Source organism: Mesoplodon bidens (genome assembly GCF_964165515.1).
Source record: "Mesoplodon bidens genome assembly, chromosome: 1".
Lineage (NCBI taxonomy): Eukaryota > Metazoa > Chordata > Mammalia > Artiodactyla > Ziphiidae > Mesoplodon > Mesoplodon bidens.
Window position 1 is genome coordinate 172,955,396 of NC_138176.1, and position 16,479 is coordinate 172,971,874.

The following is a 16,479-nucleotide window of genomic DNA, read 5'->3' on the forward strand; positions in this document are numbered from 1 at the left end:
TTTTTATAATTTCTAATACTGCATTCAAACAACCCATAAAAAATTGAGGTATATATTCTATTTCAGTATGCAAAGAGAATCAAAAACTCTTGAGTAGCCTGTGCTCGAAAACAATCCTATGTTCATTTAATCAAACTTTCTTCAAATTTAGGAAGTTGTAGAATAAAAAGTTTTTACCAGAAGTTTTACTGACTGTCACTCTTCTGCTTAACATGCTTCAGCAGTTGTCCATAATTTTTAATTGCAATTTTTAACACCCTAGCTCTTAGTTTGGGTATACCCAAAATTGCTAATTATCATCTCAGAGGGTAAAACTAAGATGTGTTTTAAAAATAATAGACTTTTAAAATTTAATCTTAATTTAATATGGAACTTTAATTTCTGATTGGATACTTCAAATGAACACTGAATTTAATTTTAGTTTAAAATTTAAATTTAATAATTGTATAAACATTACAGAACTATGTTACTTAAAAAAAAGAGCAAATAAAATAATCATTGTAATACAATCTTAGCTCTAAAGATGGAGCAGTGACTAGGGTCCTACATCAGCTCCAATAAAAATCTGGGCTCCACAGAAGGACTTGGCTAGAATCACAGCTAGGAGCAACGTTTATGTCAAGTGTCCGGTATATTACCAAAGAGAGATCACTTTTGAGCTTATCCATACCCATGTGAGAGAAAAGTAGGGTTAAATTTTCAACACAAATGATGGTGGCCACCCCCCCCCAACAAAACCAAAATCATCCATTTAAATCCGCCTATATATTATAGTTAATGAACTTCAACCTTTGGGGGTGGTGGTGGTGATGATTAGGTGCATACGGGGTGTTCTGGGGTGGTGGTGATAATTTATTTCTTGATCTGGATGGTTTGACTTTGTAAAACTTCAATGTGCTACACAGTTGTGAGTTGTGTACTTTCTTTGTGTATATTATAGTTCAATAAAAAGTTTCCTTAAAAAATGAACTCTATGGGACTTCCCTGGTGGCACAGAGGTTAAGAATCCGCCTGCCAATGCAAGAGACACGAGTTCAAGCCCTGATCCGGGAAGATCCCACATGCCGCGGAGCAACTAAGCCCATGCGCCACAACTACTAAGCCTGCGCTCTAGAGCCTGAGAGCCACAACTACTGAAGCCCGTGCGCCTAGAGCCCGTGCTCTGCAACAAGAGAAGCCACCACAAGGAGAAGCCCACTCACCACAACTAGAGAAAGGCTGCACGCAGCGAAAAAAAGAACTTTATAAGCAAGCAAGCGAACATAAAAGTAGTTCTAATGGTACATTAGTGGACAGTAGGATTAAGTGAAGAAAAACGTTTTATAACAAAAGAAAAACAAGGACAGTGAAAAATGTAAGTCAGTTTAACGTCAACTGATAGCATCAACCTCTCGGCTTTTGCCTAATTTTGATCACTGAAGTATAAAATGTTTTTTTCACATTAGCAAGATTTTACAGACAGCAAACAAGTAGCCCAGGACACCAACTACCCCTTTATTATGTTGACATGGTAATACACAAAGAGGTGCCTGATTTGGGCACAGAAATAAGCAGTACCATGGTACAGGGTGAAGACAACCAAGGCAGATACTAGGCAGAAACTTGGAACAAAGGAATAAAAAAAGGGAAGTCTTTGAAGATTATGTAAATGTATAAATCCAGGTTAGATATTTTAAAACTTTTCGATACTTCAGCTTGGTTTACACCTCACCCCAAAAACTCTGGTCACATCACACCCAAATAGGCAATAAAATATTCACTTGTACATACTCATTGTCACACTTGCTCTATGGACTAATATACAATCCTACATAGGGGAACCCATGAACTGGGGGCCTGGTGTGAATTGCTCAGCACTGGAACCATCTGGGGAAGCTTGCTGTTTGAATTCTTCTCCCAACTCCAGTCATCATCTCAAAGGCTCAGTTGGGGCGGGGTGGGTGGGGGTGGGTAGTACAGGGAGTTAATAGAGCCTACTGTATCCAAGAAACTACATCACCCTTTCGACCAAGATCTACTGAATAACAAGGTAACTACTCCCTGACCAGATCCAAAGTGACGGCAGAGAAGAGTCACAAATGTCTGTCAAAGGCTAACAGTTAAGGAGGAGTGTTAATGACTACCTGGCAAGGAAACATTTCCAAGATTAAAAGTGTTAAGAACAAAGGCAAAACATTGTGAAACTGGCTTAGAAAGTTGTGCTACCCAGTTATAATTTATTTTTAGGCTTTCTGTGTGTGACCTAACCCTAACACCTCCCTTCAAGAAAAGGAGGCAAGGGCAGCATGATAAAAGTAAGATAGAGGGACTTTCCTGGTGGCACAGCGGTTAAGAATCCGCCTGCCAATGCAGGCAACACAGATTCGATCCCTGGTCCGGGAAGTTCCCACATGCCGCGGAGCAACTAAGCCCATGCGCCCCAACTACTGAAGCCTGCGCGCCTAGAGCCCATGCTCCGCAACAAGAGAAGCCACCGCAATGAGAAGCCCACACGCCACAACATAGAGTAACCCCCACTCACCGCAACTAGAGAAAAGCCCATGCACAGCAACGAAGACCCAAAGCAGCCAAAAATAAATAAATAAATTTTTTAAAAAGTAGGATAGAATTCAACCATGATTTCTACACATAAGTCTGCACACAGAGATGAGAAAATGTACATAAAGTCACAAGATGCCTGATTTACGTTAATGTTTAATATCAAATACAGGACAAATGTAAACTATGCAAGACGAAAAGTTTGGAGCAATACAATCTACCAGTTGAAGGTTTATTAGATTCCTTAGTTTAAAATGATTTACCTTCATTTCCTCTCTCTCCTTTTTCTTCATTCCTGCATTAAGTATCCATATAAGACGCTTTTTACTTTTTTAAATGGAGAGCTCAGTTTTTTTTTTAAATAAATTTATTTATTTTTGGCTGCGTTGCGTCTTTATTGCTGCACGAAGGCTTCTCATTGTGGTGGCTTCTCTTGTTGCAGAGCATGGGCTCTAGGTGCACGGGCTCCAGTAGTTGTGGCACACGGGCTTAGTAGTTGTGGCTCGCAAACTCTAGAGTGCAGGCTCAGTAGTTGTGGCGCACGGGCTTAGTTGCTCCGCGGCATGTGGGGTCTTCCCAGACCAGAGATCGAACCCATGTCCCCTGCCTTGGCAGGTGGATTCTTAAACCACTGAACCACTAGGGAAGTCCCTCCATATAAGACTTGATTGTGCTAGTGTCATTCAAAATAATAAAGTCCTAAAAACAATGTAGACTATAGAGAAACCTAACCATTTGCTCTATTTTTTATTTAACCTCAAGAGCTCAAATTTGTATTGGACAACTTTAGAAGACTATTAGTTCTAATACTTACAATGGCCCATGTCTCAGGAAAGAGCTAATAATGTATACCAGAGCAATACTATTTCAAGATATCAATTCCAATTGAAAATATTCAATAACAGTCTTATTTAAGCTCTATATTCATTTACTCAACAAAAATTTATTGAGTCCTGAATATGTGTTGGGCATTGCTCCAGGCACAAGCAAAATAACTTGGGAATTTTGCAAAAAATAAACTTCGATTAACATTATGATTTTTCTAACACATATAATCATTTATGATGCCTATTTTTTTCACAGATACACAGAATTAATTCTTGGTTTTGTTATCAAGATTATTCTTTTGCCGGACTTCCCTGGGGGTCCAGTGGCTAACACTCCGCACTCCCAATGCAGCAGGCCTGGGTTCGATCCTTGGTCAAGGAACTAGATCCCACATGCTGCAACTAAAGATCCCACATAAATAAGTAAACAAACAAACATATAAAAAGATGGGGCTTCCTTGGTGGCGCAGTGATTAAGAATCTGCCTGCCAATGCAGGGGACAGGGGTTCGAGCCCTGGTCCGGGAAGATCCCACATGCCGCAGAGCAACTAAGCCCGTGTGCCACAACTACTGAAGGCTGCATGCCTAGAGCCCGTGCTCCGCAGCAAGAGAAGCCACTGCAATGAGATGCCCGCGCACCCAACGAAGAGTAGCCCCAGGTCGATGCAACTAAAGAAAGCCCGTGTGCAGTAACGAAGACCCAGTGCAACCAAAAATAAATTAATTTTAAAAAAGATTCTTTTGCATTGTCATTAGTAGATATCAAAATTTTCATAAGTTCTTAGCAACTATGCTTTATTTCAGTCTTGTCTCTGAATTGTTTTTGTATTTGTGAAAAGAGCCAGATTCTGAAAGAAAAATTGCAAAAGGTAAAGTAAGAAAATAATTTTGCTATAGCTGCTTCATGGAAAATGCTATATATCTTTTACATACCTAGCAACCCTTAAGAAGACTTAAGCCATTAATAGGACTTTAACAGAAAGTTGCTGCCAAAATCTTTATGCTGCAGATTTCATATTTGTCTTCATAGAAAAAATAGAAGTATTGATATATATATATATCAAAATTCTATCTGTGTAATTATTATTATGCTAGAGAAGGTTTGAACGGCGGGAAGAATCATCCAAAATCCTACCACTTAACCCAGCCACCTTGCTCTTTTGGGTCACTTACTCAAGAGGAAGCCAGCTGCCATAAGCATATTTTCACCCTTTGCTACTTAAAGGCAAATAAGTAAAATATTCAGAAATATCTAACAGATACAGATTAACAAACCTATGTAAACTATCAGTGCCAAATATTGGGAACCAATCCCTACTACTTATTTCTGCAAATATGCAAGGTCGTATGTGGGGGAAAACACAAAAGAACAGTAACCATACCGTTAAGAAATACATAAGGGGGGCGGGGGGGAAGCAGGAAAATTATTACCACAAAAGTTAGGATGGAGGGGTTCTTGGGGCTGCTGGGAACCTAGAAAAATTGTATTTTTCACCTGGGTAGTTGCTTGATGAGTGCTCAATTTATAATCATAGGTCAACTCTACCTTTATATTTTACAAACTTTTTTTTTTTATATATTCCATAACGAACAATGTTGCTGCTTAAGAGCATTATTTTGTGAATCAAGATTCACAAATAAAAGTTTTTTGCCTTTAGAGATGATAGGGCTAAGGAAGATAGATTAGATTAGATGTATTATATATTAAATATATCAGATAGGGCTAAGATAGCTATATTTTACAATGTCAATGTAGTATCCTTAACATATTGATATTTTTAGTGAGGAAGAGATATTGAACTTTGTAATAGCCAGTCTCCAAGATGCCCCCAATCATCACCACCACCTGGTATTCATGCCCCTGCATAGTCCCCTCCCACACTAAATAAGGCTCAATAATGTAGCTACTTCCAAGGTTAATGTCATAAAAGACATTGTGACTTCCTCCTTATTATATTTTGATTGACTCACTCTGGGGGAAAACAAGCTGCTATGACATGAGAAAACACTTAAGAAATCCTATGATAAGAAAGTGAGTCCTCTAGTGAACAGCTATCAAGGAACTAAAGCCTCCTGCAAATGACATGGGAAGTGGACCCTCCAGCACCCTCCTCCCCAGTCAAGTTTGAGATGATAAAGACCTCTTCTGGAAGCACCCTACTAAGTTACCCAGAGATTACTGACTCACGAAAGTGATTAGATAATAAATGTTTTTTGTTCAAAGCTACTAAATTTGGGTAATTTGTAAAGCAGCAACAGAGAAGTAATACTGAGCTTATCAAGTAATTACTTAGAATGCTCTTTATAAAACATAAATCAGATAGAGAACACATCCCTAATTAAAATACTTCAAAGGCTTCATATTATTCATGGACTAAAATTCACTATGGCCTACAAAACCATTCAGGCTCTGGCTTCTGCCTACCTTTTTACCTTCTCCGATTTCCATTCTCTACCTCCTCAACTTCACTAGACTCCTCTTAGATTATTAAAGAATGTACTCTCTTCCTTGACCTTTGTACTTGCTGTTTTCTCTGCCTAGGAATGTTCTTCCTTGCATTCTTGCGGGTATTCTTTGCATACTCAGCTCCTTTTTGTCACTCAGTAGTCCTCAGCTTAAAAGTTCTCTCCCCAATGAGGCCTTCCCTGATGACCCATTCATAAGAAGAAAACCCTGGAAGGTTCCCACTAAAGAGAGGAAAAAGATGAGACCATATTTAAAGCAATATAAACCTGGAGTTAGTATGTTAGACTAACTGTATTAAATGAAAAAAAGAAATTACTAGTTTAAATTTGGAAAGGAGAATATAAATTTGTCATTACAGATTATGATTGTACATCTGAAATACATAAGAGAAATAAATTGGAAAACAAGAAGCACGTAAACTCTATGGGAACAAAACTTTAGAACACTCCTGAAGGACAAAAGAAGGCATCAACAAATGGAAAGGTATAGCATTTAGGACAGGAAGACTTAACATCAAAAATGTAAATTCTCCAAATTCTCTCTGTAATATGATTCCAATAAAAATACCAAAATCGAGGGACCTCCCTGTTGGTCCAGTGGTAAAGAATCTGCCTTACAATGCAGGGGACGTGGGTTCAATCCCTGGTCAGTGAACTAAGATCCCACATGGCGCGGGGGAAACTAAGCCCATGTGCCTTGGAGCCTGCATGCCACAACTAGAGAGAGATAACCTGCATGCCACAACTAGAGAGAGATAACCTGCACGCCACAACTAAGCCTGCATGCTGTAACGAAAGATCCCGCGCACCACAACAAAAGAAAGATTCTGCATGCCTCAACCAAGATCCCGCGAGCCGCAGCTAAGACCCGACGCAGCCAAAAATAAATAAAATAAATAATAAAATAAATCTTAAACCAAAAAAACCCCAAAATCGACAAGGTATTTCTTGCAAATAGACAAGGCGATCATAAACTCATACGGAAAAAAAAAACAAGGCAAGAATATTTAGGAAATTTCTGAAGAATTAGCTCTATCAGATATTAAAACATATTTTTAAACCCAAATAATTAGAGTAATTTGATGCTGATATATAACATGATGTGACAGAACAGAAAATCTACTAATATAAACAAATACAAATCAGTAGGGAGAAGAAAGACAATTAAGTGGTGTTGGGTAGCTGGGTAGCCAGTTGAAAAAACTTAAGTTGTGACTAACATTCTACACACAAGATGAATAAAACAGTTAAGTGTAGAAAAAAATGAAATCATTAAAATATTATAAAAAGAAAATTCGAGATTTATAAGGTAGAAGTGGTAAAGATTTTTCTAATTAAGACACACTGAAGTCATAAAAGCAAAGTTTTCCATTAAAAATTTAACTTAACATTTCATCTCATTGGGGACTTCCCTGGTGGCAGAGTGGTTAAGAATCCGCCTGCCAATGCAGAGGACACGGGTTCAAGCCCTGGTCTGGGAAGATCCCACATGCCGCAAAGCAAATAAGCCCATGTGTCACAACTACTGAGCCTGCGAGCCACAACTACTGAGACAGAGGTGCCACAACTACTGAAGCCTGCGCACCTAGAGACCGTGCTCCGCAACAAGAGAAGCCACCATAGTGAGAAGCCTGCACACCACAACAAAGAGTAGCTCCTGCTCACCACAACTAGAGAAAGCCTGTGTGCAGCAATGAAGACCCAATGCAGCCAAAAATTAAAAAAAATTTTTTTAAAATTTCGTTTCATTTAAAAAAGTCTGTATGTTAAAAAATATGACAAACAAGGACTTCCTTGGTGGTCCAGTGGTTAAGACTCCACCCTTCCACTGCAAGGGGCATGGGTTCAATCCCAGGTCTGGGAGGTAAGATTCTGCATGCTGTGCAGCACAGCCAAAAAAACAAGACAAAGAGGAAATATATTTGCAACTTATCACAGTCAATTTTCTAAAGGATCTTCTATAAAAATCAAGAGAAGCCTAATAACCCAATAGATAAAATGGCCCTTCTGTATTATTTCCTACTTTTAAATGTTTTGGATTGACCGTCTTAACTTTCTCAAGAGTGAATAAAATATAAAAATAAAAATAAAGATCACTCTTCTGACTACCATTTAGATATATCTTCACCAAAACTCTTACATGTGGGGACTGACTTGTGTGGGTGAATGTTTTGTGGAAATTGAGCAAATTGAAGGCAGGTATCTTATTTGGGATTTGATTCTATTTAATGTAACAGAAGACTGCCTAGTAACAGGTTTTAAAGAAGTGAAAAAAAATTCTCTCATGTTACAGAAATCCAGGTTTAAGAAGCCTAAGGTTTGTACAGCGCTTCTATTGGTATCATCAGGGACTCGGACTCCTGTCTTTCTTCTCCCCATTCTAGTACATATCTTCTATTATCAGGTCAATTCATGGTTCCAGTTGGCTGTTGGAGCTCCAGCCATTAAACCCATGTTCTATAAATGTTGAGGGAAAGGAGATAAGACACAAAAGAGTACATTCTATATGACTCTGGTTGTATAGAAATCATGAAAAAGACCTGTATAGTAATGAAGTGGTTATATAGTAGTTATCTTTGCATGGAGTTACCAACTGGGAGGGGCCAAAGGGAGGCTTCTGGGGTGCTAGATAGATTTATATCACTATCTGGGTAGTGTTATACATATGGAGAATGCCTTGATATGTTCATTTATATTTTGACAAGACTATGCACTCCAAACAGATTGAAGAAACTGAAAGTACTCTAACATATTTAGTGTTCAGTGCCCATATCTTGTGCTCATCACTGCTGTCACCCTCCAAAGGCTGAAAAGTAACCAAGACAGGGAATTCCCTGGCAGTCCAATGGTTAGGATTCTCCCAAATTGGTTTGATACAATTGGATACAATTCTAATCAAAACCCTACCAGAGAGACTTCCCTGGTGGTCCAGTGGTTAAGACTCCACTCTCCCACTGCAGGGGGTATGGGTTCAATCCCTGGTTGGGGAACTAAGATCCCGCATGCCGCGTGGTGCAGCCAAAAATAAATAAATAAATAACCAAGTCATACAGTCTGCTGGAATACATAAGGATGTGGCAATTGTCTTGCTTTAGGAATAGCGTGGTTCCAACCCTATCTCCATTTTGCATTTAATGGGCATAAAAACAATGACTTTTCCCTTTTCCGAAATCATGAGTCTCTCTATAGGGATTTATGAGGCAATGTATGTCAGGTTCTTAATATGGTTTCTGATATTTAACGAGAGGTAGTTGTTATTATTTTACTATCATTATTATAGTCATCATCATGATTGACAAATGATCGGACAGCACCCCAAATGATCCTTTGGTCAAGAATTCCAAATAAACTGGTCAATATCCTTGTGCATGTGAACATCCTCCTGATACGATACTGTTTCTCAGTTGAGAACTTCCTAAAGAAGCTAAATCCAGTTCTTACTTCTTATAGCTCCTCAAATTTAGAAAACTCAAAGTAGTCATAGAAACAATTTTGGAAATATGTTGTAAAAAGTTTGGTTTTGTCTTCAATATTGTATGATCTTCATTAAGGTGGCCCTATGAGACAATGAATTAGAAAGAATTTCAAAATAACTAATAAAAGTAAGATATAGATGCAACTAGAGATTATCGTACTAAGTGAAGTAAGTCAGAAAGAGAAAGACAAATAACATATGATATCACTTATATGTGAAATCTAAAATATGACACAAATGAACCTATCTATGAAACAGAAACAAAATCAGGGACATAGAGAATAGACTGGTGGTCGCCAAGGGGGAGGGGGCTGAGGGAGGGATGGAGTGGGAGGTTGGGGTGAGCAGATGTAAGCTTTTATATATAGAATGGATAAACAACAAGGTCCTACTGTCTAGCACAGAGAACAATATTCAATATCCTACGATAAACCATAATGAAAAGAATATGAAAAAGAATGTACAAAAAAAATAAGATATAGGAAACAATATATATAATTTAGTACCATTTATTTACGCTAATTATAAATGCACTGAATGCTCTCTAAAAGTAACAAAAAACTCTAAGACTAATGACCCTATATCACAAGATACCAACTGAGAATGGCCATACCCTTTTGTTCATTAACATAAAAAGCCCAGGCTAAGACAAATAGCTTCCTTTTTTCCCTGGGAATAATGAGGGTGGATATTTTTCTACTCCACATCTTCATGGAAAAAAATTGATTTAGTTTATATGTGGAATATATCCATTTTGAAAAATGTATAAATGCAAAATACTTACCCACTTAGCAACTGGACACCCATTAGAGCTTTTTCCTTCTTTCCCCGTGTACACTACTATTTCTATCCTTATTGCGTTTCCTTTTTGACCATACCTGAGTATGAAACACAGCGAAGGGAAAATAATTGCAATACACTTTTAACATCTTCATATGTGCATAAGATATAGATTTACAGAAGTACAAAATTCAAACACTCCTCATAATTATAACTTTGTTAAAAATTTACTTTCATGTGGCAGATATTTTTATTTGTTATCCAGTTCTGTTTACTTGTCCTTAAGGATCACTCTTTTAAAAAATGGCCTGGCTCCAAGACAAGCAAAAGGAATGTGAATGCAGTGTTGACAGAGGTAATTTTAACTATTTCTACCATTATACAATAATATAAAGATAAGTATGTCTGCATTTAACAAAGATAGCCTTGCTTTGTGAAGGTCTTATTGAGTGCCCAACGGCTTGTGTGAGTGACTCAGCAGGGACACCAGGACTCTATGCTTTTCCTGGGCCCTAAGAAACATCAAATTCATGCTCCTGGAACTTTTCCATTCATCTCAAGTTTGTTCCCAGAAGATGATTTCTCTGCATTGAGTCAGATCCCCAATAATGAATGATTTTAACAGGGAAGCATATTTCCTCACCTATTCTCCATGATTTCCCTGACAGCAGCAACACTTGGTCCTGCCCCAAGGTGTGTATAATATGGGCCTTTGTCTTTTTGTATAACTCGATCTGTGGAAGGAATAAGATTATTAGACCCAAAAGTTTACAGAATTGCATAGGGGCAAGGAAGAGCTTTTTTTTTTTTTTTTTTTTTCAATTCAGAACAATGAATCTTGACAAGATTTTGGTAAGCTTTAGTAATTAAAGTCTAGGACAATAGGCCCTGGAATTTAACTTATCCCTTTCTTTCTGCTCCTAATTAATCCACTCTTTCTCTTAAGAATCAGAGGAGGAAAAACATATTTTAAATTGTGGTTCATATTTATTCTCAGATCTCCTGCTTTAAAAAAATTCTATAAAAATTGAGGTACAAAATTAAGCTACCCAAGAGCAATACATCTTAAAAGCTTGGCCTCAGAATCCTATTAAAATTGAGCCCGACAATTGCACTGCTAAGATTTTATTCTATTACACATGCACACAATTATGTATTTATAATACACATGTATACAAGAATATTCCTTGTTACAATTGTACATAATATTAAAAGAGAAACACTCTTAACACCTTTCAATGAGGTAATAGTTAAATAGTATGTTTTAAAAGCCTTAAATTTTGTAAGACTGGAAACAAAATTAAAATCACTAATAATGTTGATTTATATAGAAAAAATATAACAGCCATTTTTCTCTAGAAAAAGACATTTGCACCATATTTCTGTACCATTTGAATTTTTGTGTAAATTACATAGTTCTTAGAAAATGGTATTTTAAAACTTGGCCTCTGAGATTCATGTCTAACTAGAATCACTGGGAAATGCATGTGTACCTACACCAAAAGATCATTACTTACCATTTTAATTGGACATCAGATATAACATAGGATTATTTCTGGGGCTACTTAAGCAAGATACGGTGAATAATTTTTAACTTATTGGTAATCTAGAGCAGTGGTTTTTAATCAGGGGTATTTTTGCCAAAGGGGACATTTGGCAATATTTTGGGTTGTGACAACTGCAAACGCTCACGTGTATGTGTGTGTGTGTGTGTGTGTGTGTGTGTGTGTGTATCACTAGTGAGTAGAGGCCAGGGATGCCACTAAACAGCCTACAATAGATAAGGTGGTCCCCCTACAACAAAGAATTATCCCATCTAAAATGCCAATAGTGCTAAATTTGAGGAACCTTGATCTAAAGGTTAATTACTCTAATTTTGCTAGAACATAATAATACTTTCACAGAAATCCTTTACCCTCAGATATGATTGGGATCCTTTACCCTCACTTGGATGATTTCTGAGGTCCACTTTTTTGTTTCTCTTTTTAAGTTTTGATTTCTACACAATGAGCACAATAACCTCAAATGTAACAATTATAGGAAAACATGTAACTGACAAGGGTATTCAACAGTTCCAGGTCCACTGCAGATACTGAATAAACTTTGAATGCCTGGCTGTCTTGACTCTGACACTGTGTTAAGGTAGTATGTATAAGGAAAGGATCTTGAAACTAGACAATCAACCTATTGAAATTTATGTATGCAGTCAAATTAGACGAGCTCAGGTATATAAATCTTACTGGCATTTTAAATTAAAGAACTTTTTAACATTTTTAATGATATTCAGAGAAATAGTCTCTTTTTCACTTCAGATTTTTGAAGCAACATAGGATGGAAGTTACAAATACAGCCGCTGGAGCTGGGACTGCCTGTCTTAGAATTCCAGTTTAATCATTTACTAGCTGTGAACTTCTCTTACTCAGTCTCCTCACTTGTAAAATTGGGATAATAAGCATTCCCTTTGGTGGGTTGTTGTGAATATAACAAGTCAAGGGTGTAGGACAGTTATCAGACTTGCAGTAAAAGATCTGGAATAGGAGCCATTATCATTAATACAATCTTTTCTCCTTGGTCCAAGAATCTCTCATTCTGCCAAATTGACCCTACTCAGACAGCATTGCCACCCCTTCCAGATTGTCAGATCCTCCTCCTTGGAGGCTCTTCATTCTCAGAGAAGCCTATCTTTGGTGCCTGGTATGTGGTAAGCTGTCAAAACTGAGTGTTGAATGATGAGCAGAGAAATGGAAAGATTCATTTCAGAATATCAAATGTACTTTGAAAAATCAAGAACTAAAAGTCATTGCTACACTTCACTATTTTTTCTATTGTGGTTAAAAAAATATCAGAATGATATACTTACTTTATCCTTCCAATCAATCCTTTAACCACCCATTCTGGAATATACTAATGAACCATCTGCTTCTTGATTGGGTTAGCAATTACACAGATACTTTTTTTATAGTTATTTGTTAAGTTGTACATATATTTTATGTTCTCTGTATGCATGCTCTACTGCACAATTTAAAAGTATATATTTTTAAACAAAAGACTTAAAGGTTGAAATTCTTTTGAATATAGGAAGAATAAACTGTGATAACGTATTAAGGGACTTCATTCTTATGATATGCACAGTAAACAACTTGAGACATCTAGCTTGAGAGAAATCAAATTTTCCACTTAAGAAAGTTTCCAAATTACCAGTTGGATTTCCTATTTATCTGAGCAGCATAAATAAAGGTCCCACAGAAAAATGGGTATAGAATTATTTAGTCCATCCTAGCTAGAATATGAATGGGGCAAAAATGTCATATATAAAATGTAAACAAACTTGATTCAGTCACAACTTGAGGCCATTAATGCAAGAAAATGAAGAAACTCACTTACCAAGACAGTTGCAGGTAGGCAATTCAGAATCTTTTGTTGTGGACACCAGGGTTTTCGTAGGATTAGTAAAGAAGTTCATTGCATAATCATTAAAACTTTTCTGTGCACTGTCTATTGGGGAAAATTCTGATGCTCCAACACTAGATAAACAGACGTCCTCTTCACTTTTGGTAGAAACCACTGTAATTCCACCTGAACATACTACATTTAGGTTCCTGAGAATTTGTGCTGGGTCCGGTAAAGGGGTCTCATGAGAGATACCAGGCAATGTTGGCAGCCTCTGATGTGTGACTTGGTCTTTAACATCCTGTTGGAACTGTGTTTGGTCATTGCCAGCCATCACATTAGCACACTGGTTAGTTGGAGAGGATGGCTGGAGTAAAGGATGAGCTTTCTGATTGACATTCACTGTTGGCTGTACCTGAGCATATCCATTTTCTGTAAACGCCTGTCCATTGGATTCTGTTTTTAACTGGATTATGGGGAGAGAATCTAAGGGTTCAACTTTCATCTTCTCCTGTGCTAATTCAGGATAATACCGCTCAAATTTTATTTGAGTGAGTGGAGGAAATAATTTTTTGTGTTCTAATGCTGAGCTCCTTTGAGTCAGTGGTTTCCATACTTTGGTTAGGGGAGGAATTTTCCCCAATAGAATAGGAAAGTCATGTGGACCAAATTGACCAAATCTTTGAAATTTAGATGCTATCCAAATGTCATGTAACTTACTATATTCATATGCCAACTGTTCCTGTTTTTTCTGGTCATTTTCTTGACAACTTATAATCACAGGTTTCTTTTTCCGTCGATCTCTTGATGGGGTAGATTTTGTCTTTTTCTGGATTGTGTTCTTTTGCTTTGTTACTGAAGGTCCTTGATTATTTTGTACACTGGAAGGTGGCTTATGCTCTATTGTGCCCTTTTCCTGGCTATAGTTTTGCTGTACATTATATGCAACAAGGCTTGTTGGTGTACTTTCAACTTTTTTGTCCTCCGGTTTTATACAATTGAATTTAATTATTGATGCAAGTTGTGTTAACTGTGCAGCAACATCTTCTTCTATTTTACTATGAACTGTATCTTGACATGAGGGATCATCCTTTGAGTCCAACTTGATGCTGCTGTCCAGTGACTGGTTACAATACTCCGATTTATTAGTTGTTGTTGTCAACTGATGCAAATTTTTGGAACTGTCAAGAGCAATTCTACCTTGAGCAACATTTTTATTGGTATCGGTTTTAGATGAATTTGAATTTGGTATAAAAACAGATACTGAATTTGTGACTGTTGAATATTCCTGTGGCTTTGTGGATGCTTGGTTACTAGGTGAGCTGTTGTGTGACTTAGAAATATTTTGGCCATTGAACATCAATGTGTTACATGAACTTTGCTTTTCCAGAGATGGACAGTGATGAAGGCTTTGTGGTCCCCCTTGTAAATTTGGGTCTTGGAGGTCTTTTCTTACAGAATACAGGATAGCTTTACAGCTGTTAAGCAAACTAGCTGTTCTCTGTTCTGTTTCTTCATCCTTCTCTGACTTCGATGGTGAGGAATTTTCTGATGGGGCTTCTGAAAGTTGTGTTAGAGCTTCTATGGCCACTACTTGTTCTAGCGTTAATCTCCTATCTTTCATTAGGGATAGAAGACTTGGTTGAAGTGTTGGTCCTTCTTTTAGTTCTCTACTTGTTATAATTTCTAGGGATTTTGGTTGATCACTTTCATTGTGTATAATACTAGTATGACTATTTAAGTTGCAGTTTGCAGGATCTGGAAAAGACTTACAATTAAAGCCAGGCTTCTGAATGACCAAAACATTACTTCTCCCCTTGAGATGATCACAGCTTGCACTAGTAGCAATGGTGCTCATGGCATTGTTATGGTTTGCAGTGTCTTTCAGGAATTTATAAGGATTGTTTTCAAATGCCTTGCCAAGTTCTTCAATGTTGATTTTTTTAAAAGACAAATTTGTTTCAGTTGGCAAATAGTGTACATTTTTAATGCCGTTTCTTACAGTTTGTGCAAACAATTTTTGAGGTTCAAGGAGGTCAGTAAGTAGGATTTTTTTCCTGTCATCTCCAGAGCTTTTCAGATTTTCAGCTTCTGTTTTAATTGTATTAAATTCTCCTTTAACATGATCAGTTAAGTGTGATTTCTTGTTTTGTGTCCACTTTTCCACTTCAATACCTGTCATACTTTCTTCATTATTAGTTACATTTTCTAAGGGACATGAATTTAATTCCAATCTTTGTTCTTCCTCATGACCACAACTACCGTATTCCATGGATTCTGACTTGGGGCCATTTACTGGTTTGTTGTCAAAATCTGCCTATAAAATAAATAGAGAAATTACTCTTATAATCTGCTCAAATATCTAAGTAAGAGCTGTAAGAACTTTACAATTTAAAAGCAATTAAATGTGAAGTCCCTGAAAACATTTTATTTTCACTTTTTTACATTTTTAGAAGTTATAAAATACCAAAAAGGGGGAAAAAAAAAAAGAGAGGTGGAAACCATCATATTCCCATGACTATTAATATTTTGGTATATTCATTTTTTTCCAAAATAAAATTTTAAAATATTTTTACATTGATGCCATTCACTGAACAATACTTATCATTTCAAGGCAAACTGTACTGAAGTAGAACACACACACACAAAAATATAAATCATAAATATATAGCTTGTTGAATTTTCACAGAATGAACACCTATATACCCAGATCCCAACCAAGAAACTTACATCTAATAAATAATAAGGTCTTACTGTATATCACAGAGAATTATATTCAATATTCTATGATAATCTATAAAGGAAAAGAATATAAAAAAGAATGTGTATATATATGTATAACTGAATCACTTTGCTGTACAGCAATAATTAATACAACATTGTAAGTCAACTATACTTCAATAAAAAAGTAAAAATAACAAAAAAAATTTTTTTTTATTAAAAAAACACATCTAGGGCTTCCCTGGTGGCGCAGTGGTTGAGAGTCCGCCTGCCGATGCAGG

At 36.8% G+C, this 16,479-nt stretch overlaps 1 protein-coding gene across 4 annotated transcripts in view; it reads right to left on the bottom strand.

The window, feature by feature from the left end:
• The window catches only part of TET1 (tet methylcytosine dioxygenase 1), a 134,814-nt gene that overhangs the window by 35,110 nt on the left and 83,225 nt on the right, over positions 1-16,479 (bottom strand). For all 4 annotated transcript variants that reach the window (XM_081224302.1, XM_081224303.1, XM_081224305.1 and 1 more), the window contains 3 exons: positions 13,472-15,794; positions 10,731-10,821; positions 10,092-10,185 (listed from right to left, as the gene is read on the bottom strand). In XM_081224302.1, the coding sequence (XP_081080428.1) occupies positions 10,092-10,185; positions 10,731-10,821; positions 13,472-15,794 (2,508 nt within the window). The remainder of the gene's footprint in view (positions 1-10,091; positions 10,186-10,730; positions 10,822-13,471; positions 15,795-16,479) is intronic.